We start from the raw sequence: 23746 nt of genomic DNA, 5'->3' as shown, positions 1-23746 counted from the left end.
ATTTTCAATGCCATTTACTCACAATGATATTTCTACATCATTTTGAAATAAGACTGCAGAGAGCAGATTAATGCTATACATTGGGAAAAAAAATAGAAATTTTTCATAAAAAAATACAAAACAGAATTTCATGACAGGAAATGAAGCATACTGTAATACCAGTTTTCCCTGCATATTAAAAATGAGTACAATTAGGCATAATGCATAACATCAAATGACTCTTTAAGACTAAATTTTAAGGCATGCTTATCAGCTGAAGAAAAGAAAATACATATAGCAGTAAATAAACACCTGATCAAGTTATTTTACACTTGGAAGGGTTTTCTACTAAGCCTCATTTTAGAAAAGCATATCAGAAATACACAATTGAAGAGACTAAATGTTGATAAAAGACTCAGAAGCACCAGACTGACTTGAGGCTGCAACATCTGACACATTGTATGCATCTGGAAAACAGAATGAACTGGATTATGAACTGGTTTATGGTTGAAAACAAACACTTAAGAAGACTGTGACTGTGAGAATGACTGTTTGCAATTCACTTCAAATTGAGTGCAGTGATCAGTTTAAAACAAAAGAAATGTTCACTTACTTCTTCTTTCCCTTCTGAAGCGTGAGAACCTGCTGGATGAGGATGCACCCCCACTGGAAGTCTGTCAAAAGAGATATATATGCAGTTGTTGAGGCTCGAACATCAAAAATATACTAATATTTATTTTGATTCTGAAGTATGTAATATGAAGGCAACATTTTAATATAAGAAGTTCATTTTGCACATCATACACCAACACATCAGGATGAAAACAAGTTTTTCCCTGAAAATTCAACAAATTTTTAACCATGTATTTGGATACCTAGTAATCTACAAAACACCATGTAACATTACGGAAGTTATTTTCTCAAATACAAAAAAAAAATATTAAAAACCTTTTCAGGTGCGACAGAACTAAAAAGTAGAACACAACTTCAAACACACTCTGAATTTCGGAGAAACCTGTCCTGGTTTGTTAATATAAATCTGGCAATCCGACAACATAGGGCGTAAGGCTGGAGGGGACGGGGACACACCCAGGACGGGACGCCAGTCCATTGCAAGGCACCCCAAGCAGGACTCAAACCCCAGACCCACTGGAGAGCAGGACCCGGTCCAACCCACCGCACCACCACGCCCCCCTTAATATAAATACAGTTCTCCAGAAATTTTTTAACATCATCAGCTGCTGTCAGTCTAATTGGTGGGGTGTGGTCTAGGCCACTGCCTCCACAATGGACGATGTCATTTGCTCTGAATTAAAGCTATTTAAATGAATTAACTGGTGTGCTACTCCAGCAGTACTGCCTACATGGTAATAAACGTTGTACAAAATGTTAAATATGCATTTTAAAATATTCAGATGGAGGGCTTACCCTTGTACGTCCAGAGAGAGTATGCACAAATGAAAATCTTCCTACAATTGCTGCTCGAACCTGCAAGTAAAGAGTGAGGACATTATTAGAACAACGCAAGACTACTGAGTGTAAATGAAGTCATGCTGAAAGTCTTTACGTTGGAGCATATATATTTTACAAAAGTCATATTTCCAGCTATATTTAAAATACTGAAAAGGTAACACTTACCCTGCTGTCTAGAAGTGTTCCAAATATTAGAATAAACAAGCCCTTTGGGAACAAATTAAGGTGAAGTGTTAGTGTATTTGAAGGAATTGTGTTAAATCAGTTGTGTGGTAGCAGGTTACTGAGAGTATGAAATTGCTGTATCCATTGAGCATTAATTAATGGGTAAAATGCAATTTATGAAAAAATAAATGTAACATCAGTATAAAACAGGATGTAATAATCACCACTTATTTCACTTCAGTTAATTAATTAATTAATTAATTAATTACAAAGCTGATCTGCATTCATTGAAGATTCCTTGGTGTAACTTTTTTCAGGTAAAAATGTAATATTCTGTATGGAGGACTCAAGGCACAAATGTCAGGGATTAAACAATATGGAGTCGAGGCTATGATGATTGGTGTTTTGAATGGATCAAAACCATTCAAAATGTCACAGCAATTTTTTTGTTGCAAAAAAAAGCCTGTAAATGGCACAAAGCTCATTTAACACCACATGAACAATTAATATTTAATATTGACACAAACCTGGAATGAGTTGAGAACTGCAAAAACCACGTGGAATCCAACACTTTCCGGTGCCACCATTGTGCCAATCCCAAAGCCCCAGGTGAGACCGAAGAGGGGCGTCAGAATGACAACACACCTGGCGACAACCACCAAGGCATTCTTCTCTTCAGGCTGCCGGTTCTCACCCACACCCCTCATGAGAATCTTGACCAGAACCACAATCAGGATGAGGAGGTTGATTGCAACAATGGTCAAGGCTGGGATCACAAAAGCCAGGAGGGCCTTGGTCTGGGCCCAGTTGAGCCAGCAAGCACTGTCCTGCCTGAAGTAGCCGTGCTGCGGTGCGGTGACAGCGATCGTTATCACAGCAATAATAAGGGGTGCTCCATACCCTACTGTGAAGGCAATCGACATCATGGCGCACTTTGACATGTCGGAGAACACCATGACCATACGGTACAAGAGCAGGAGAGCTGAGATGAGCATCCAGAAGAATAGGGCGAGGTAGAAAAAGTGAGTAAAGAAGGTGGCTGCAGTACAAGAACCCACAGGCGTTGAATGACCAATATCAGATATCCCCGCTCCAACCATGAACCATATATCGGCCATGAGCAGCGACACAGCTATGTTCACTATGGAGACATGGCGCATGTATGCTGTGCTGTTCTTGGTCACTACAGTCCACACAAATGCTTCAATAATCAGGCATAAGACCAGACTGAGCAATGATATGCTCACTCCAATGTAAGTGATGAAATCGAGAAGAATCCTTATTGCTTCAGGTATGAATGGTGACATTAAAATGGAGAAAGAAGTGAGGTGATTGCAGGAACATGTGATGCTGTCATTCTTGTCATCCAGTACCGTGCAGCCTGAGCTGTCCCAGCCCCCAGCTTCGCCAAAGAGTGTGAAGTTCCAAAAGACACACTGTGGATTGCCCAGACTTGTATTTTGTTTGTTAAAACTAATGGACACGTTTTTAACTATGGTGTCTGACTTCACTAACATCACAATTCCGTTGATTACGTTTGTGTTGTTTGTAGTATTTGCGGTCTCAGTGCTGTTTCTTGCTGGTAAGACAATGTTCATAGTCGTGAAGACAATGGTCGTGATTGCTGTGACATTGGGAGAACCTGTATCTGGGATTAATATATGAGATGAGTTCAGATCTGTGCTAAAGTTTCGTGAAAATAGAGTTTTCTGTAAGTTGAGGTTCTCCTTATTTATCGAGATGTAGTCTTGTGCCAGAGAGCCTGAAATGGTTTCCATGGATCCCAGTAATCTTGCGCTCGTGTTTTTATTCTCGTTGTTGTTGTTTAATGTACTCCAGGTTTTGGTTGTGTTTGGAGACACTAAAATATTTACAGTCTCCAGCACATTCTGTAAAGAGAACAAATCTGAGTCAAATAAACTTTACATGTGAGAAATGAAAGAGTACTAAATACATAAACAATAAAAGTATAAATATTTATACTGTATTTATACTAAAGGTATTAAGATTAAATGTGTAGACCAAACATACAAAAACATGAATTTATATCTTCTTGGCTTGTTCTCTTAAACATTAGCCATATTTTAAAGATTGTTTAAACAATTTTCTCTATGTGGCATAGTAAGTTTTTATTTTAAATGATTTCATTGCGGAAAAAACATTCACATCCAGTTAAAAAGGAAGTCGCCCAAAAATGCAGTCATGCGACATACTTGTATCACGTCTTCGGTAACGTTTTTAGAAACTTCTGCAATTTTGTTGAGAATATTCACAACTGCAGAGACTGTTGCAGGTGAATCCTGTATTTGTTGTCGATTACTTTGTACAGCATTTGCTAGCTGGGTTGCAATTCCTGGAACCATAAGAGCCGTCAAATTCTGTAGGGAAAAAACTGAATTAAATGAAGTAGCAGCAAGTCATCTTCATCTTAATATAAACTGTTTTGGAATAAAGTACCATTTATTCCATATTTTGTTGTAACTGCCTTTGTCTACATGTAACTTCCTTATTACCAAAAAACAAAACATAATAGTATCAACACAGCCCTGGCTTGGACTTGCAGTTAAGGATAGTAATGGAGTATGTGACACAACTGAGATGTACATCACTTTGAAGAAAAGTGCCTGATAAATGAATAAATGAGAAGTAAATATAAGTGTGTGACAGAACTACCTTTTCCTGAAAATGTGTTACAATAATGGACAGAGACCTTTTTCCCTGATTCCACCTGACCACAGGTGAGCAGTGAGAGGATCAGTGATCTCACCTGCCCAAGGTGACACATTCCTCCTTGCTACATGATAAGCTACCGAGGAATCTCAAGATGTCTACATTTACATAAAATCCAAACAGTTTAAATTTACACTTTTCTAGAAACAAGGTGTTACTAAGGTCCTCTAAGAGGATTCTTTCACAGCATATCTTTTGTATTTTAGATACACTGTACTTGTCTTGGCATGTGGTTATTAAACCTATGATATTTAATTAATTTCAAATACAAATAAAGTCAATTTGCTCAGCACAAGGCACGGTTCCGTGGTGTAAGTAGATGTCCATTCAACAAATTGTCAAACACTTTAGATTGTACATGTAATAACTAAAACTGAGTTAAAATAAAATGTATGACAAATCAGAGCAGAAAGCCTTTTGCAGTAACTTCTCACTAAAACTGCTCACACTGATCTATCTTGTTCACATTAAGATGCTTGCAAGTGATACTGTAGTACAAGAGTCATGGTTTAATGTGTATTACCTCCGACTCGGTTGCTATCTGCTTGATGACACTCAGAACACAGTTGTCAGCTACTTGCCACTGTTTATTAATACATGTTGCAGTTAGGTTGCCTTCAAAATTCTGAGGGCAACCTACAACAGCTACGCTTCCGTCTGTTCCATTGCCATATAGTGGGTCATTACAGGTCAGCAGTGCACCTGACAAATGAGGAACAGAATTAATATGCAAATGTAATAAATGATTTCAGTAGCTACACAACTTTATTACTTCCTATTTTCCTGGAACTGAAGGCTGAATTGGCTGTGCAGTGGACAGCACTGCTGCCTCTCAGCATCTAGATGCTGTAGCTGGATGTAGGTTCAGCTGCAGCTCAGTCTGTGTCAAGTTTGCAGTTTTTTGTTTGTGTGGGTTTCCTGTGGTTGCTCTGGTTTCCTCCCACAATCCAAAGAAATGTTTCAGTTTAACTTGACACTAAAACTACCCATAGTGTGTGTGCGTGCTGTATGTGTATATTACCCCCCTCAGGTGTATAGATGGGTGAATTACTGCAAGGAGCTAAGTGTACTAAGTAATAATGTACTTGCATTGTAAGTCACTTCAGATAAAGGTGTCTATGAAATACTACAGTGTAATGACTGTACATTGCTATGGAGAAAAGCAACTGCTAAATGTGTACACCCTTTCCCTCCATTACCCAGTTTTATTTGCATAAATGAATCATATTTGGTTTTGCTGCGCTCTCAGTTTGGCTCCTCATCATCATATTAAAAAGATTTTAAATAGGAGGATGACAGGAACAGATGTGTGTGCTGTTGGGGGGGGGTCAAGCATCAATGGTCTTAGCAACATAACCCTCATGAATGAAAGCCAATAACTGACAGCTGTGTGAAATGACTGTCAATCTTCTATTGGGCAGCTGAAGCTGATTGTTGACCTTCGTCCTCATTTGGAGAGAATAAAAGCAATTTATTCAGTTGCTGTGGGGTTCCAGTCCAATTTACAGTACAGTACTGTTAATTGCATAAACATTCAGTAAATATTCAGTTCATGACATACATACCTGCGGCTAAAAAGTTCAGTTGAGCCACTGCTGTCATATTTATTTTTCCATTCATAACCTGGCAAGTAAACTTTTTATTTGCACAATTTTGTTGTGTAACAGGCAATGTATATGTAATGCATCTTTCGTTGATAGACAGCATTACATCTGTGAAAACAAAGCAAATCAAAGCAAATCAAAAACTGATACAGATTTGTGGTATTGCCAAAAAAGCTGTGGATCAATATGCTCAACACAATTTGGGGTGATCAGATGGTGTTGGGGAGCCGTGAGTAACACATGCAGTATCTGGGGACTTTAGGGAGTTTAAACAGTAAAAGTGTATGGGGCAGTTTTAAACATCTGTGCCTTTTTGTAATTTTTTAACAGAAATGAACAACGATAAACAGATTCTGTTACTTAAATAAGTTGTGTTATTAGAATGTTTTAATGTTTAATGAAAGTGTAGAGACCGTAGCAAATTACATTTTATCACACAAACTTTAAACACAATAAAGAAGTTTTACCGGATGAAGATGGCAGTTGGTTTCCACTATTATCCAGCCAATTTATCTGTAGTGTTCCAGGAGTGCTGTACGTCACACAGCATTTCATGGGTATGTTCTGATTGCCACAGCGCACATAAATTTGTGAAAGGGGCAGGTTTATTATTGGTGGCTGTGGTTGAATAGTAATGACTTGTTGGTGGGTATACGTCAGAATATTGTCCGTCACAACACACGAATAGACTCCTTTGAAGGACCACAGAGAAGAAAACAAAGAATCATTACATTTTTTCACTTAGCAGACATTTTTCTCCAAAGCAACTTACAATGGATACTATGTAGTGTTACTAGCAATGGGTCACTCATCCATACATCAGTGAAACACACTCTTTCTGTGACACTCACACACTGCTGGTGAACCTCAACAGCCTGTCTTTGGACTGTGGGAGGACATGCAAACTCCACACAGACTGAGCAGGGAACGAACCCACATTCTCTCGCACCACCCAGGCGCTGTGAGACAGCAGCGCTACTCACTGTGCCACCAAGCATACCTTCATATAATGGACAAAGCTAGGATTATCAAACAGAATTAGTGTATCCACAAATGACTGAACAGCCCAGTGCATCACAATATTTTTAAATATATTTTTAAAAATTAAAAAACAAAACTCACAAAGTGGTGAAATGTTGGAAGTGAATCATTGGCCAAAAAAAACTTTTAATAGCTAGATATTTTACAGTAAATTTAGACTTGGTACAAAAGTGCCATTAGCGTGGTATTTCATTATATTATGAAGTGTTTTGTTACAATAAAACATTTTAAGTACATCAAGATTACTATCCTGTCAAAATTTAAGAAAAAAGATCATTCAGTTCAATTAAATTTATTTTTCTATAGAGCACTCTTCAAGGGATAAAAATAAAACTTGGAGGGTGCCAGTGGCTGCCCACCCCTCCTGGGCATTCTGGATAGAAAAAGTGACAGTAATAACAGCTAACAGAAACAAAACTATGCAGTATTTTTTTAAGATTACTACAGTAACTAGAAGCTAATAAACTCATGTCCAAGTGCAGATATGCTGATTTCATCTGCCATGTCATATACATGATACACTGGAATGATCTGTCAATCTTATGACCACACTTCCCAACCACAATTAGTCCAGTAATGTGAGCAGTTCAGCTGTGTCCCATTTTGGTTCTTTGCATGACTTGCATTATTTTGCCATTTGAACATTAGCACAATAGACACTAGAAAAATACACTGAAAGCTGAAGGAACCAAGAAAATCTGACAATTGTTGATGATACTGCTGGTAAATATAGAAGATTTAGGTGATTTTTGCACACCGTATTGACCTGATATTAGAAACGTTCATTTCAAAACAGCGTTACTGTAGCTATATGGCTTGTAGTTAGTTCTTTAAGGCTGTCAGTACTTTTCAATAATTGATACTGTTTTCAAAATGAGAGAAAGTAACACCTCTGTTCTATTGTATATGTGTGTTTATTGTACTGTACCTCTGGGCTCTTTGCTAAGTCTGTGTGTGACATTGCTCCTTATTCCAGCATAGTACAACAACTTACCACTGTCATCAGTTTTCACATTCAGGACCACAAGTGTTGGTGGCTGATTGATGATTGTGTATCTTCCAGAATTTGGCAGTGGACTGTTATTAAATTTCCATGTCACAGACTGAACTGACATTGCGTCTGGTGGAGAGCAATTCATCTGCATAACGTTGCCAGATAATACAGGAGAAGGGGTTATACTGAAGGGTTCCGTTCCTTGAGGGACAAGAAAGAGCAATGTGGTCAATATGATTTCATATCAGGCTAACGGTGGTTTCCTACTGCACGCACATTCATTCAGACTCTGATCAAGGGTAAATGAGATAAACATGCAGTACCTCCAGCCCCTAAGAATTCAGTCAAAGGAGGCAAATGTACATTACTTCATTTAGTTGATGCTGTTCTCCAAAGTGACTTACAGTTGTTTACCCTTTTAAACAGCTGGGTAATTTTTACTGGAGAAATTTCAGGGAAAATGCATAACTCAAGGGTATTACAGCTGGAGGTTAAACTGAAACCTGTGACCTTTAGGTCCAGAGGCAGCAGCTCTAAACACTACACTACCTGCTGCCCTACAGTCATCATCATCATCATCTTCCTCCCCCTATCCGGGGCCGGGTCGCGGGGGCAGCAGTCCAAGCAGAGCCCCCGAGACTTCCCTCTCCCCGCACACCTCCTCCAGTTCCTCTGGGGAAACCCCAAGGCGTTCCAAGGCCAGCCGGGAGACGTAGTCTCTCCAACATGTCCTGGGTCTGCCCCGAGGCCTCCTCCCAGTGGGACATGCCCAGAACAGCTCCCCAGGGAGGCGTCCAGGAGGCATCCGAAACAGATGCCCGAGCCACCTCAACTGGCTCCTCTCGATGCGGAGGAGCAGCGGCTCTACTCCGAGCTCCTTACCCTATCCCTAAGGGTGCGCCCAGCCACTCTGCGGAGGAAACTCATTTCTGCCGCTTGTATCCGCGATCTCATTCTTTCGGTCATGATCCAGAGTTCATGACCATAGGTGAGGGTAGGAACGTAGATCGACCGGTAAATTGAGAGCTTTGCCTTACGAGTCAGCTCCTTCTTCACCACAACAGACCGGTACAATGACCGCATTACTGCGGACGCCGCACCGATCCGTCTGTCAACCTGCCGCTTCATTTGTCCCTCACTCGTGAACAAGACCCCGAGATACTTAAACTCCTCCACTTGAGGGAGGAGCTCCCCCCTAACCCGGAGGGGGCAATCCACCTTTTTCCGACTGAGGACCATGGCCTCGGATTTGGAGGTGCTGATTCTCATCCCCACCACTTTGCACTCGGCTGCAAACCTCTCCAGTGCACGCTGTAAGTCTTGATTCGATGAAGCCAACAGGACCACATCGTCCTCAAAAAGCAGAGACGAGATCCTGCGGCCACCAAAACAGACACCCTCCGTTCCCTGGCTGCGCCTAGGAATTCTGTCCATGAAGATAATGAACAGAATTGGTGACAAAGGGCAGCCCTGGCGGAGTCCAACATGAACCAGGAACAGGTCTGGCTTACTGCCGGCAATGCGAACCAAGCTCCTGCTCCGGTCCTCCTGAATCCGAGGTTCGACTATCGGTCGGATTCTCCTCTCCAGTACCCCGGCATAGACTTTCCCAGGGAGGCTAAGGAGTATGATCCCCCTATAGTTGGAACACAATCTCCGGTCCCCCTTCTTAAAAAGAGGGACCACCACCCCGGTCTGCCAGTCCAGAGGCACCATTCCCGAGCTCCACGCAATGCTGCAGAGGCGTGTCATCCAAGACAGCCCCACAACATCCAGAGACTTGAGAAACTTGAGGCAGATCTCATCCACCCCCGGAGCCTTGCCACCGAGGAGTTTTTTGACTACCTCAGCAATTTCAGCCAGGGTAATGGACGAGTCCCCCTCCGAGTCCCCGGCCTCAGCTTCCTCTGCGGAAGGCGTGTCGGAGGGATTGAGGAGATCCTCAAAGTACTCCTTTCACCGCCCGAGGACATCCTCAGTCGAGGTCAGCAGCGCGCCACTTCCACTGTAAACAGTGTTGGCAGAACACCGCTTCCCCCCTCTGAGTCGCTAGACGGTTTGCCAGAATCTCTTTGAGACCGACCGAAAGTCTTCCTCCATGGCCTCACCAAACTCCTCCCAGGCCTGAGTTTTTGCCGCGGCGACTGCCAGAGCCGCGTTCCGTCTGGCCCTCCGGTACCCGTCAGCTGCTTCCGGAGTCCCATGAGGCAGCCAGGCCCGATAGAACTCCTTCTTCAGCTTGACGGCATCCCTTACTTCCGGTGTCCACCACCGTGTTCGGGGATTGCCGCCGCGACAGGCACCGGAGACTTTATGGCCGCAGCTCCGAACCGCCGCCCCGACAATGGAGGTGTGGAACACAGTCCATTCGGACTCAATGTCCCCAGTCTCCCTCGGGACCTGATTGAAGCTCTGTTGGAGGTGGGAGTTGAAGACCTCTCTGACAGGGGCCTCCGCCAAACGTTCCCATCAGACACTCACTATGCGTTTGGGCCTGCCAGGTCTGTCCAGCTTTTTCCCCCGCCATCGAGTCCAACTCACCACCAGGTGGTGATCAGTTGACAGCTCAGCCCCTCTCTTCACCCGAGTGTCCAAGACATATGGCCGAAGGTCAGAAGAAACGACTACAAAGTCTATCATCGACCTCCGACCTAGGGTGTCCTGGTGCCAAGTGCACTGATGCACACCCTTATGCATGAACATGGTGTTTGTTATGGACAAACCGTGACTAGCACAGAAATCCAATAACAACTCACCACTCGGGTTCAGATCAGGGAGGCCGTTCCTCCCAATCACGCCCCTCCAGGTATCACTGTCGCCGCCCACGTGAGCATTAAAGTCCCCCAAAAGAACGACAGAGTCCCCAGTGGGAGCGCTTTCCAGCACGCCCCCCAGGGACTCTAAAAAGGCCGGGTACTCTACACTGCCGCTAGGTGCATAAGCACAAACGACAGTGAGAGACCGTTCCCTGACCCGAAGGCGCAGGGAGATGACCCTCTCATTCACCGGGGTAGACTCCAACACATGGCGACTGAACTGGGGGGCTATTAACAAGCCCACACCGGCCCGCCGTCTCTCACCCTGGGCAACGCCAGAATAGTGGAGAGTCCACCCCTGGTCGAGAAGAGTGGTTCCAGAACCCAAGCTGTGAGTGAATGTGAGCCCGACTATATCTAGACGGTATCTTTCAACCTCCTGCACCAGCTCAGGCTCCTTCCCCGCCAGTGAGGTGACATTCCAAGTCCCAAAAACCAGAGTTGGCACCCGAGGTTTGGGTCGACCGGGCACTCGGCCCCGACCACTGCCCAAATCACAATGCACTGGCCCCTTATGGTCTCTCCGGCAGATGGTGAGCCCACCGAAGAGCGGCTCCACGTCATGGCTTCGGGCTGAGCCTGGCCAGGCCCCGTGGGCATAGATCTGGCCACCAGGCACTCGCATGCGAGCCCCCCCCCAGGCCTGGCTCCAGGGTGGGGCCCTAGTGGCCCCATACCGGGCGGGGTAAACGAAAGCCTTGGTTTAATTGTCATCGTAAGGGGCTTTTGAACCGCACTTTGTCCCGTCTGTTATCCAGGACCTGTTTGCCATGGGAGACCGTGCCAGGGGACATAGCTCCTGAAATCATTTAGGCGCTCAAACCCCTCCACCACGATAAGGTGGCGGTTCAAGGAGGGGGCTGCCCTACAGTATTATTGTAATAATATTTTATCTATATGAAATGTGGAACATAACTATTCATGGGTACAAAAAGACCGCATGAGGTCAATGTTGGCCAACAGGTGTAGATAATAGAGATTGAAGAAAATTTTGTCAGCATGGGTGTTTGAGTTTGATATGTAGTTGATTGCTGAGCTCGGTATTTTTGGTGTGAAAGTCTTTACAAATCCAAATAACTGTAGAACTGTCCCTTCAGGCTTCTAGTTCTTCTCCAACACTATTTTTGCTCTCTGGGCACCTTCCTACTAGCAGAACTAATGAGCCAACAGACATCACATTTCTCATCTTACCATTAATAAGTGCTTGGAAGGAATTTGGATCAATGATGTAATCCTTGATCTTAAGATCCTTTACGATTTGGGTGTTTGCTGCTACAATTGCTGCATCGCTCACATTGTTTGTATTCACCACAAAATCTGTGATCACACTGCCGGCCCTGCACAAGGGACGGAGAATGCAGCACAAAGCTATTTCATTATGCATCGGAAGTACTAGTAAAATTTTTGTGCACTTTTACGCATCACTAGTACTAGTAAAGTACTAGTGATGCGTAAAAGTGAACAAAAGTAAATTTTAGCAACATTACAACAGTAGTATTAATAATAATGATAGATGGATGAATAGATTGATTTGTTGCAAACTTACCTGAATCCAGTGACAATTACGCTAAGGAACCCTGGTAAATATTGGTAATTTGCTGTGAGCTAAATTAGACAAAATGTTAATGTCAACAATGAAAATGTAAAAGTAACAAACAAAACCAAATATGTCAGTATCACAGTCTTGCAGATATCTGTGGTATCTTCCCCTTAGAGGAGGAATGAGTAATTGTACAACAGTTCTTCCACATTACTGTACTTTTCGTCTACAGAATCTGTGCAATTTCTTATCTAGTCCTGTTTTGAAAATAATATAGAACTGCACACTAGACTGGTAATAAAACTTAGCGTGCTACAAAGAAAATCAGTATTTTTAATGAAAGTGTTGGATTTTAACTGAAAATATACTCACTGCATTCTGAATGTCATCTTTGAATTTTATATATTTTACTGATGTTGGATCTAGTAAGTCAGTAGTGAAAGTATCCAAGATTTTAAATGACATCTCCACTTGAAATTCTTAAAAAAGACAAAAAAAAAAGTTTGCATTGGTGCATTTAAAAATGCAATTATAAACACCATCTAGAAATTTAAACTTCAGTTTACTGGAACAACAAAGTTGGAAACATATATGATTACAGTGCAACACAGACTGTCAAATTAAGTTATTGAAAGAGTAAGCAAAGCATATTTTAACATTTTAATAACTACATCAAATTCTAAGGAGTAAAAGTGGTATTCATATTTTTAGAGAATTTTTGCAGACCTTGAGTTACTCCATATCATGCTGTGGATAAATGAGAGCACTTACTTGTTGGAGATACTTACTAGGGGTTACTGCACTGGATGTTGTTGGAGGAGCTGTAGAAAAGAAAGACAGATTCATACTTTGGATGCAGTTTGAAATCTGGAAACTGGTGATTAGACTACATTTTTTTTCAAATATGGATAGAGCCTCACATTTAAAATTCCTTAAGTTAAATTAGCTTTTCACTGAGTGACACAAAGTATATGATGAAGCACTGGTAGTATGTACTAATTATTGTGGAAGGCTGTGTAACAGGTGCTGCTGTGGGAGAAGCTGTACAACAGAAAATGAAAAGTTTCATGCAGGGTGATGCTGTGGGAGAAACTGCAGAACAAAAGGCAATTTTACTCAATGAAAGACCTTCAGTAACTGGTTCAGAGATAAAAAATATTACTCAAATGATAATAAAATTCTGATTTTAGATTTTTTCAAGGTGATATTTGCGGAAGCTATTATTGCAGAATTATCTGCATAAGAAATGTTTGGATGTATTGGATGAGATTTTCAAGAGGATTACATGCATAAAAAAACAGCCAATGAGGTAAAAGGAACAATACTGAAAAAGGATTTTGACCGACATTTAGGAAAATAAATTTCTGTACACTTGAGTGGAAGTGAGTGATAAATGACTGATAGTACATACTAGTTGTTTCTGTAGAGATTTCCGTTGTTGTAGGACCTACAGGAAAAAAGTTTAATTTTATTAATTGAATGGAATTTAAAAAAATTTTTGAGGATAAAAAACTGCTGAACAGATTTTTTAAAAATCCTGATTGTTTCAATTTTTTTCCAGAATCAAATCGGCATTTACTTTACGAAAATACAAGTCAAAATCAAAATGTAATTACAAAAATGCTTTAATTTTTCCGAAAAAATTCCATCCATCCATCCATCTTCCTCCGCTTATCCGGGACCGGGTCGCGGGGGCAGCAGTCCAAGCAGAGCCCCCGAGACTTCCCTCTCCCCGCACACCTCCTCCAGTTCCTCTGGGGAAACCCCAAGGCGTTCCAAGGCCAGCCGGGAGACGTAGTCTCTCCAACATGTCCTGGGTCTGCCCCGAGGCCTCCTCCCAGTGGGACATGCCCAGAACAGCTCCCCAGGGAGGCGTCCAGGAGGCATCCGAAACAGATGCCCGAGCCACCTCAACTGGCTCCTCTCGATGCGGAGGAGCAGCGGCTCTACTCCGAGCTCCTTACCCTATCCCTAAGGGTGCGCCCAGCCACTCTGCGGAGGAAACTCATTTCTGCTGCTTGTATCCGCGATCTCATTCTTTCGGTCATGATCCAGAGTTCATGACCATAGGTGAGGGTAGGAACGTAGATCGACCGGTAAATTGAGAGCTTTGCCTTACGAGTCAGCTCCTTCTTCACCACAACAGACCGGTACAATGACCGCATTACTGCGGACGCCGCACCGATCCGTCTGTCAACCTGCCGCTTCATTTGTCCCTCACTCGTGAACAAGACCCCGAGATACTTAAACTCCTCCACTTGAGGGAGGAGCTCCCCCCTAACCCGGAGGGGGCAATCCACCTTTTTCCGACTGAGGACCATGGCCTCGGATTTGGAGGTGCTGATTCTCATCCCCGCCACTTCGCACTCGGCTGCAAACCTCTCCAGTGCACGCTTAAGTCTTGATTCGATGAAGCCAACAGGACCACATCGTCCTCAAAAAGCAGAGACGAGATCCTGCGGCCACCAAAACAGACACCCTCCGTTCCCTGGCTGCGCCTAGAAATTCTGTCCATGAAGATAATGAACAGAATCGGTGACAAAGGGCAGCCCTGGCGGAGTCCAACATGAACCGGGAACAGGTCTGGCTTACTGCCGGCAATGCGAACCAAGCTCCTGCTCCGGTCATACAGGGAACGAACAGCCCGTAGCAACGAGCCCTGAACCCCATAATCCCGAATTACCCCCCACAGGATGCCACGAGGGACACGGTCGAATGCCTTCTCCAGGTCCACAAAACACATATGGACTGGTTGGGCAAACTCCCATGAACCCTCCAACACCCTAGTGAGGGTATAGAGCTGGTCCAGTGTTCCACGGCCAGAGCGAAAACCGCATTGCTCCTCCTGTATCCGAGGTTCGACTATCGGTCGGATTCTCCTCTCCAGTACCCCGGCATAGACTTTCCCAGGGAGGCTAAGGAGTATGATCCCCCTATAGTTGGAACACAATCTCCGGTCCCCCTTCTTAAAAAGAGGGACCACCACTCCGGTCTGCCAATTCAGAAGCACCGTCCCCGAACTCCACGCGATGCTTCAGAGGCGTGTCAGCCAAGACAGCCCCACAACATCCAGAGACTTGAGAAACTCGGGGCGGATCTCAACCACCCCCGGAGCCTTGCCACCGAGGAGTTTTTTGACTACCTCAGCAACTTCAGCCAGGGTAATGGACGAGTCCCCCTCCGAGTCCCCGGCCTCAGCTTCCTCTACAGAAGGCGTGTCGGAGGGATTGAGGAGATCCTCAAAGTACTCCTTCCACCGCCCGAGGACATCCTCAGTTGAAGTCAGCAGCGCACCACTTCCACTGTAAACAGTGTTGGCGGAACACTGCTTCCCCCCTCTGAGTCGCTAGACGGTTTGCCAGAATCTCTTTGAGGCCGACCGAAAGTCTTCCTCCATGGCCTCACCAAACTCCTCCCAGGCCTGAGTTTTTGCCGCGGCGACTGCCAGAGCCGCGCTCCGTTTGGCCCTCCGGTACCCGTCAGCTGCTTCCGGAGTCCCATGAGGCAGCCAGGCCCGATAGAACTCCTTCTTCAGCTTGACGGCATCCCTTACTTCCGGTGTCCACCACCGTGTTCGGGGATTGCCGCCGCGACAGGCACCGGAGACTTTATGGCCGCAGCTCCGAACCGCCGCCCCGACAATGGAGGTGTGGAACACAGTCCATTCGGACTCAATGTCCCCAGTCTCCCTCGGGACCTGATTGAAGCTCTGTTGGAGGTGGGAGTTGAAGACCTCTCTGACAGGGGCCTCCGCCAAACGTTCCCATCAGACACTCACTATGCGTTTGGGCCTGCCAGGTCTGTCCAGCTTTTTCCCCCGCCATCGAGTCCAACTCACCACCAGGTGGTGATCAGTTGACAGCTCAGCCCCTCTCTTCACCCGAGTGTCCAAGACATATGGCCGAAGGTCAGAAGAAACGACTACAAAGTCTATCATCGACCTCCGACCTAGGGTGTCCTGGTGCCAAGTGCACTGATGCACACCCTTATGCATGAACATGGTGTTTGTTATGGACAAACCGTGACTAGCACAGAAATCCAATAACAACTCACCACTCGGGTTCAGATCAGGGAGGCCGTTTCTCCCAATCACGCCCCTCCAGGTATCACTGTTGCTGCCCACGTGGGCGTTAAAGTCCTCCAAAAGAACGACAGAGTCCCCAGTGGGAGCGCTTTCCAGCACGCCCTCCAGGGACTCTAAAAAGGCCGGGTACTCTACACTGCCACTAGGTACATAAGCACAAACGACAGTGAGAGACCGTTCCCTGACCCGAAGGCGTAGGGAGACGACCCTCTCATTCACCGGGGTAGACTCTAACACATGGCGGCTGAACTGGGGGGCTATTAATAAGCCCATACCTGCCCGCCGCCTCTCACCCTGGGCAACGCCAGAATAGTGGAGAGTCCACCCTTGGTCGAGAAGAGTGGTTCCAGAACCCAAGCTGTGAGTGGAAGTGAGCCCGACTATATCTAGACGGTATCTCTCAACCCCCTGCACCAGCTCAGGCTCCTTCCCCGCCAGTGAGGTGACATTCCAAGTCCCAAAAACCAGAGTTGGTGTCCGAGGTTTGGGTCGACCGGGCACTCGGCCCCGACCACTGCCCAAATCACAATGCACTGGCCCCTTATGTCCTCTCCGGCAGGTGGTGAGCCCACCGAAGAGCGGCTCCACGTCTTGGCTTCAGGCTGAGCCTGGCCAGGCCCCGTGGGCATAGACCTGGCCACCAGGCGCTCGCATGCGAACCCCCCCAGGTCTGGCTCCGGGCTGTTCGTTCCATACCAGGCGGGGTGAATGAGATCCTTGATTTAATAGTCATAAGGGGATTTTGAACCGCGCTTTGTCTCGTCTGTCACCCAGGACCTGTTTGCCTTGGCAGACTCTACCAGGGGCATATAGCCCCAGGCAACATAGCTCCTGAGATCATTCAGGCACTCAAACCCCTCCACCTCGGTAATGTGGCGGTTCGCGGAGGGGTACGAATAAATTACTAATATTTATTTAATCCTCATTTTTAAGTGAGGAGCTCAGTGAATGACTCAGCATGTGGTTAAAGATAGTGCATACCACTTATTAAAGTTTCTGTAATTACTTCTGTTGTTGGAGAACCTGCAGAAAAGAATAAATAAGATGTCCATTTCTCCAATTGGTTGTCACAGATTCACAAAAACCCAGGCGTACTGCCAAAAAATAAAGGGAAAATCCCAAATTGTTAACAAAGAAGAAGCTCTCTTGGAGAAGGAATAGTGGGAAAGTGAGGAGAAGGAGAAGCTACTTACTTGGTGTAGGTGTAGCAGAAGAGGGTGTAGGAGGTGGAATGGTAGCTGCAATGGAGAGCAAAGGAGAACACTGTGAAATGTGAAATTGCAGCTCTTTTCTTTTTTTTTTTTTAAATCAAAATCAGTGTAGTACATCAGTATGGAACAATACTAACTGGGCAGATTTAGAAAAATTTTAACAGTTGGAGCTACCCTTCCTAGACATGGTAAAACGGGGTACTAGAATTTTTTTCCAACTGGCAACATTCATTTTTTAGCACTTCAAGGTTTGCTGAAAACAGTGTCAAAAAAGTGGACAAGACAATGACTCCCTGTCATGTAGGCCTGCACATAATACGCAAATTAAAGCTGAGTATTAAAAATTTACATTGCATATGAAATGTTTGGATGCAGTGCATGTGATTTGCAAGTGGTTTACAGGCATTAAAAGACAGTCAATGAGGTAAAAGCAACAACCTGAAGATGGGTTTTGACCGACATTTCGTAAACTAAATTTCTGTATACTTGAGTGAAAGTAAGTGGTAAATGACTGATGGTACATACAATTTGCTTCTGTAGAGTTTTCTGTTGTTGGAGAGCCTGTAGAAAAGAGTAAGGCAGATGTCCATTTCTCCATTGTCCATTTACTAATATTCTTAAACTGGTTGTCATAGATTTACGAAAACCCAGGTGTAATGCAAAAAAATAAAAGGAAAATCCCAAACTGTTAACAAAGAAGAAGCTCTCTTGGAGAAGGAATAGTGGGAAAATGAGGAGAAGGAGAAGCTGCAATTGAGAGCAACGAGGAACACTGTGAAATTGCAACTTTTTTTTTAATCAAAAGCAATATAGTATCACCAATATATAAATTACTAACTGGGAATGCTCTACTTACTTGGTGTAGGTGTAGGAGAAGAGGGTGGAGGAGACAGGGTGGTAGCTGCAATGGCGAGCAAAGGAGAACACTGTGAAATTGCAGCTCTTTTTTTAAAAAAAAAAAAAATCAAAATCAATGTAGAACATCAATATGGAACAATACTAACTGGGCAGATTTAGAAAAATTTTAACAGTTGGAGCTACCCTTCCTAGACATGGTAAAACGGGGTACTAGAATTTTTTTCCAACTGGCAACATTCATTTTTTAGCACTTCAAGGTTTGCTGAAAACAGTGTCAAAAAAGTGGACAAGACAATGACTCCCTGTCATGTAGGCCTGCACATAATACGCAAATTAAAGCTGAGTATTAAAAATTTACATTGCATATGAAATGTTTGGATGCAGTGCATGTGATTTGCAAGTGGTTTACAGGCATTAAAAGACAGTCAATGAGGTAAAAGCAACAACCTGAAGATGGATTTTGACCGACATTTCGTAAACTAAATTTCTGTATACTTGAGTGAAAGTAAGTGGTAAATGACTGATGGTACATACAATTTGCTTCTGTAGAGTTTTCTGTTGTTGGAGAGCCTGTAGAAAAGAGTAAGGCAGATGTCCATTTCTCCATTGTCCATTTACTAATATTCTTAAACTGGTTGTCATAGATTTACGAAAACCCAGGTGTAATGCAAAAAAATAAAAGGAAAATCCCAAACTGTTAACAAAGAAGAAGCTCTCTTGGAGAAGGAATAGTGGGAAAATGAGGAGAAGGAGAAGCTGCAATTGAGAGCAACGAGGAACACTGTGAAATTGCAACTTTTTTTTTAATCAAAAGCAATATAGTATCACCAATATATAAATTACTAACTGGGAATGCTCTACTTACTTGGTGTAGGTGTAGGAGAAGAGGGTGGAGGAGACAGGGTGGTAGCTGCAATGGCGAGCAAAGGAGAACACTGTGAAATTGCAGCTCTTTTTTTTAAAAAAAAAAATCAAAATCAATGTAGAACATCAATATGGAACAATACTAGCTGGGCAGATTTAGAAAAATTTTAACAGTTGGAGCTACCCTTCCTAGACATGGTAAAACGGGGTACTAGAATTTTTTTCCAACTGGCAACATTCATTTTTTAGCACTTCAAGGTTTGCTGAAAACAGTGTCAAAAAAGTGGACAAGACAATGACTCCCTGTCATGTAGGCCTGCACATAATACGCAAATTAAAGCTGAGTATTAAAAATTTACATTGCATATGAAATGTTTGGATGCAGTGCATGTGATTTGCAAGTGGTTTACAGGCATTAAAAGACAGTCAATGAGGTAAAAGCAACAACCTGAAAGAGGATTTTGACCGACATTTCGTAAACTAAATTTCTGTATACTTGAGTGAAAGTAAGTGGTAAATGACTGATAGTACATACAATTTGTTTCTGTAGAGTTTTCTGTTGTTGGAAAGCCTGTAGAAAAGAGTAAGGCAGCTGTCCATTTCTCCATTGTCCATTTACTAATATTCTTAAACTGGTTGTCATAGATTTACGAAAACCCCGGCGTAAATCCCAAACTGTTAACAAAGAAGAAGCTCTCTTGGAGAAGGAATAGTGGGAAAATGAGGAGAAGGAGAAGCTGCAATTGAGAGCAACGAGGAACACTGTGAAATTGCAACTTTTTTTTTAATCAAAAGCAATATAGTATCACCAATATATAAATTACTAACTGGGAATGCTCTACTTACTTGGTGTAGGTGTAGGAGAAGAGGGTGGAGGAGACAGGGTGGTAGCTGCAATGGCGAGCAAAGGAGAACACTGTGAAATTGCAGCTCTTTTTTTAAAAAAAAAAAAATCAAAATCAATGTAGAACATCAATATGGAACAATACTAACTGGGCAGATTTAGAAAAATTTTAACAGTTGGAGCTACCCTTCCTAGACATGGTAAAACGGGGTACTAGAATTTTTTTCCAACTGGCAACATTCATTTTTTAGCACTTCAAGGTTTGCTGAAAACAGTGTCAAAAAAGTGGACAAGACAATGACTCCCTGTCATGTAGGCCTGCACATAATACGCAAATTAAAGCTGAGTATTAAAAATTTACATTGCATATGAAATGTTTGGATGCAGTGCATGTGATTTGCAAGTGGTTTACAGGCATTAAAAGACAGTCAATGAGGTAAAAGCAACAACCTGAAAGAGGATTTTGACTGACATTTCGTAAACTAAATTTCTGTATACTTGAGTGAAAGTAAGTGGTAAATGACTGATGGTACATACAATTTGTTTCTGTAGAGTTTTCTGTTGTTGGAGAGCCTGTAGAAAAGAGTAAGGCAGATGTCCATTTCTCCATTGTCCATTTACTAATATTCTTAAACTGGTTGTCATAGATTTACGAAAACCCAGGCTTAATGCAAAAAAATAAAAGGAAAATCCCAAACTGTTAACAAAGAAGAAGCTCTCTTGGAGAAGGAATAGTGGGAAAATGAGGAGAAGGAGAAGCTGCAATTGAAAGCAACGAGGAACACCGTGAAATTGCAACTTTTTTTTTTTAGTCAAAAGCAATATAGTATCACACACACACACACACACACACACACATTTTCAGAACCGCTAGTCCCATACGGGGTCACGGGGAACCGGAGCCTACCCGGTAACACAGGGCGTAAGGCCGGAGGGGGAGGGGACACACCCAGGACGGGACGCCAGTCCGTCACAAGGCACCCCAAGCGGGACTTGAACCCCAGACCCACCGGAAAGCAGGACTGCGGTCCAACCCACTGCGCCACCGCACCCCCTCTAATATAGTATCACCAATATATAAATTACTAACTGGGAATGCTCTACTTACTTGGTGTAGGTGTAGGAGAAGAGGGTGGAGGAGACAGGGTGGTAGCTGCAATGGCGAGCAAAGGAGAACACTGTGAAATTGCAGCTCTTTTTTTTAAAAAAAAAAAATCAAAATCAATGTAGAACATCAATATGGAACAATACTAGCTGGGCAGATTTAGAAAAATTTTAACAGTTGGAGCTACCCTTCCTAGACATGGTAAAACGGGGTACTAGAATTTTTTTCCAACTGGCAACATTCATTTTTTAGCACTTCAAGGTTTGCTGAAAACAGTGTCAAAAAAGTGGACAAGACAATGACTCCCTGTCATGTAGGCCTGCACATAATACGCAAATTAAAGCTGAGTATTAAAAATTTACATTGCATATGAAATGTTTGGATGCAGTGCATGTGATTTGCAAGTGGTTTACAGGCATTAAAAGACAGTCAATGAGGTAAAAGCAACAACCTGAAAGAGGATTTTGACTGACATTTCGTAAACTAAATTTCTGTATACTTGAGTGAAAGTAAGTGGTAAATGACTGATAGTACATACAATTTGTTTCTGTAGAGTTTTCTGTTGTTGGAGAGCCTGTAGAAAAGAGTAAGGCAGCTGTCCATTTCTCCATTGTCCATTTACTAATATTCTTAAACTGGTTGTCATAGATTTACGAAAACCCCGGCGTAAATCCCAAACTGTTAACAAAGAAGAAGCTCTCTTGGAGAAGGAATAGTGGGAAAGTGAGGAGAAGGAGAAGCTACAGTTGAGAACAACGAGGAACACTGTGAAACTGCAACTTTTTTTTTTTTTTATCAAAATCAATATTGTATCACACACACACATTTTCAGAACCGCTTGCCCCATAGGGGGTCACGGGGAACCGGAGCCTACCCGGCAACACAGGGCGTAAGGCCGGAGGGGACACACCCAGGACGGGACGCCAGTCCGTTGCAAGGCACCCCAAACAGGACTCAAACCGCAGACCCACTGAAGAGCAGGACCCGGTCCAACCCACTGCGCCACCGCGCCCCCCAATATTGTATCACCAATATATAAATTACTAACTGGGAATGCTCTACTTACTTGGTGTAGGTGTAGGTGTAGCAGAAGAGGGTGGAGAAGGCGGGATGGTAGCTGCAATTGAGAGCAAAGGAGAACACTGTGAAATTGCAGCTCTTTTTTTCTCGAAACCAATAGAGTACGTCAATACGGAACAATAAAAACCGGGCACATTCAGGACAATTTTTTGACAGAAAAAGCTACCCTTCATAGACATGGTAAAACTGCGAGAACTGGAATTTTCTCTTTCCAGCTGGCAACGTTCATTTTTAGCACTTCAATGTTTGCTAAACGTAGCGTCAAAAAAAAGTGGACAAGACAATAACTACCTGTCATGTAGGCCTGCGGCTAATATGCAGATTAAAGCTTGGTAATGAAAATTTACATTGCCTTGTGAAGTTGTAAGGAAAGGCATACATACGCTGTATGTACCCGCAGGACTCTCCGTCAGGTGGCAAGCCATTGATGCATCCGCACGAGTAATTGTTGTAGTCATTACCGCAGGATGTGTATGTAAGGCAGGTGTTGTACGACCATGCTAGCTGGTCCTCGCATTTGCACTGGTATCCAGTTCCGTTTGGAGAGCACACTGAGGGGACGTAGAGAATTGGATCACGAATTCCAGCTGCGTTACTGTACATCTGTGTTAGCATGGAAGAACCTGTATATCCCAAGTTACCTTGAAAGAACCGCCACCTAAATTTCATGTCACTGTTGTGTGATTACAGAATCCCCCAAAGGAAAGGCAAAGGAGGCACTTTTTCTTGTTGCAAACCTGACCACATAAGGTAATTGTACAAAAATAAATAAATAAATAAATAAATAAATAAGTAAAAAAACATGAATAAAGACCGTATTGCAGTGGTCAGAGGAGAAAAAGATCCTTGTTCTCCTTACCAGTTGTTAAGTTCGCAGAGTCGATTTCAATCGTATTGCTTATCATATAGGGGAACTGTACGTAATTCAAAAGGCTCCTCAGCTGATTCACCACACTGATATCGGAGACGTTCACCTCAATGGCGATAAAGTAATTGAAGGTCTGACTGAGAGCTGGGTCAACAAACATTAAAGACCACAATGAACAAATGCCGCACCGAAACTGTAAATATAAACAACATGGGCTTGTTTGTGACAAGATTCTTTTAAGAAACTAAAGAAGTTCTCACCCTGCAAAAAACAAAACAAATTACAGTTCTACTGGCTTTCTAACACGTATATGTTTTTACAAAAAGGGTACAATGACATAGGGTTCAGATGAGACTTTCACTAACAGCAGCTTTGACTGCTGGACGAATATCGGCCAGCGATAATTTTCAGACGAGTGATATTACATGCATATCTATGGATTAACTTTTGGAAATTATGCATTTGCCAGCACTGTTAAACTGGTTATGTT

General features: G+C 43.3%; 1 protein-coding gene across 9 annotated transcripts; it reads right to left on the bottom strand.

Annotated features, from left to right (window-relative positions):
- Positions 1 to 245: 245 nt before the first annotated feature.
- Positions 246 to 23457, bottom strand: LOC108920355 (adhesion G protein-coupled receptor F5-like). 9 transcript variants are annotated; one of them, XM_029255926.1, is made up of 28 exons: positions 23248 to 23456; positions 22772 to 22939; positions 22375 to 22425; positions 21847 to 21882; positions 21312 to 21356; positions 20741 to 20776; positions 20206 to 20250; positions 19895 to 19930; positions 19361 to 19405; positions 19030 to 19065; positions 18494 to 18538; positions 18163 to 18198; positions 17620 to 17664; positions 13754 to 13789; positions 13131 to 13163; positions 12715 to 12821; positions 12349 to 12407; positions 11994 to 12139; positions 7987 to 8187; positions 6419 to 6643; positions 5913 to 6059; positions 4871 to 5049; positions 3831 to 3995; positions 2145 to 3506; positions 1618 to 1659; positions 1408 to 1467; positions 593 to 653; positions 246 to 446 (listed from the first exon to the last, which is right to left on the bottom strand). In XM_029255926.1, exons 1-28 carry the CDS (start codon positions 23414 to 23416, stop codon positions 376 to 378), a joined length of 3687 nt encoding a protein of 1228 aa, XP_029111759.1. In that variant the 5' UTR covers positions 23417 to 23456; the 3' UTR covers positions 246 to 375. The 9 variants fall into 9 exon arrangements, with proteins under 9 accessions (XP_029111759.1, XP_029111763.1, XP_029111762.1 ...); XM_029255930.1 differs by lacking the exon at positions 19030 to 19065; XM_029255929.1 differs by lacking the exon at positions 20741 to 20776.
- Positions 23458 to 23746: the final 289 nt, after the last annotated feature.

Source organism: Scleropages formosus, chromosome 1 (assembly GCF_900964775.1).
Source record: "Scleropages formosus chromosome 1, fSclFor1.1, whole genome shotgun sequence".
NCBI classification, from domain to species: domain Eukaryota; kingdom Metazoa; phylum Chordata; class Actinopteri; order Osteoglossiformes; family Osteoglossidae; genus Scleropages; species Scleropages formosus.
The sequence above is the reverse complement of the archived record's forward strand: the minus strand, read 5'-3'. Positions and strand labels throughout refer to the sequence as shown.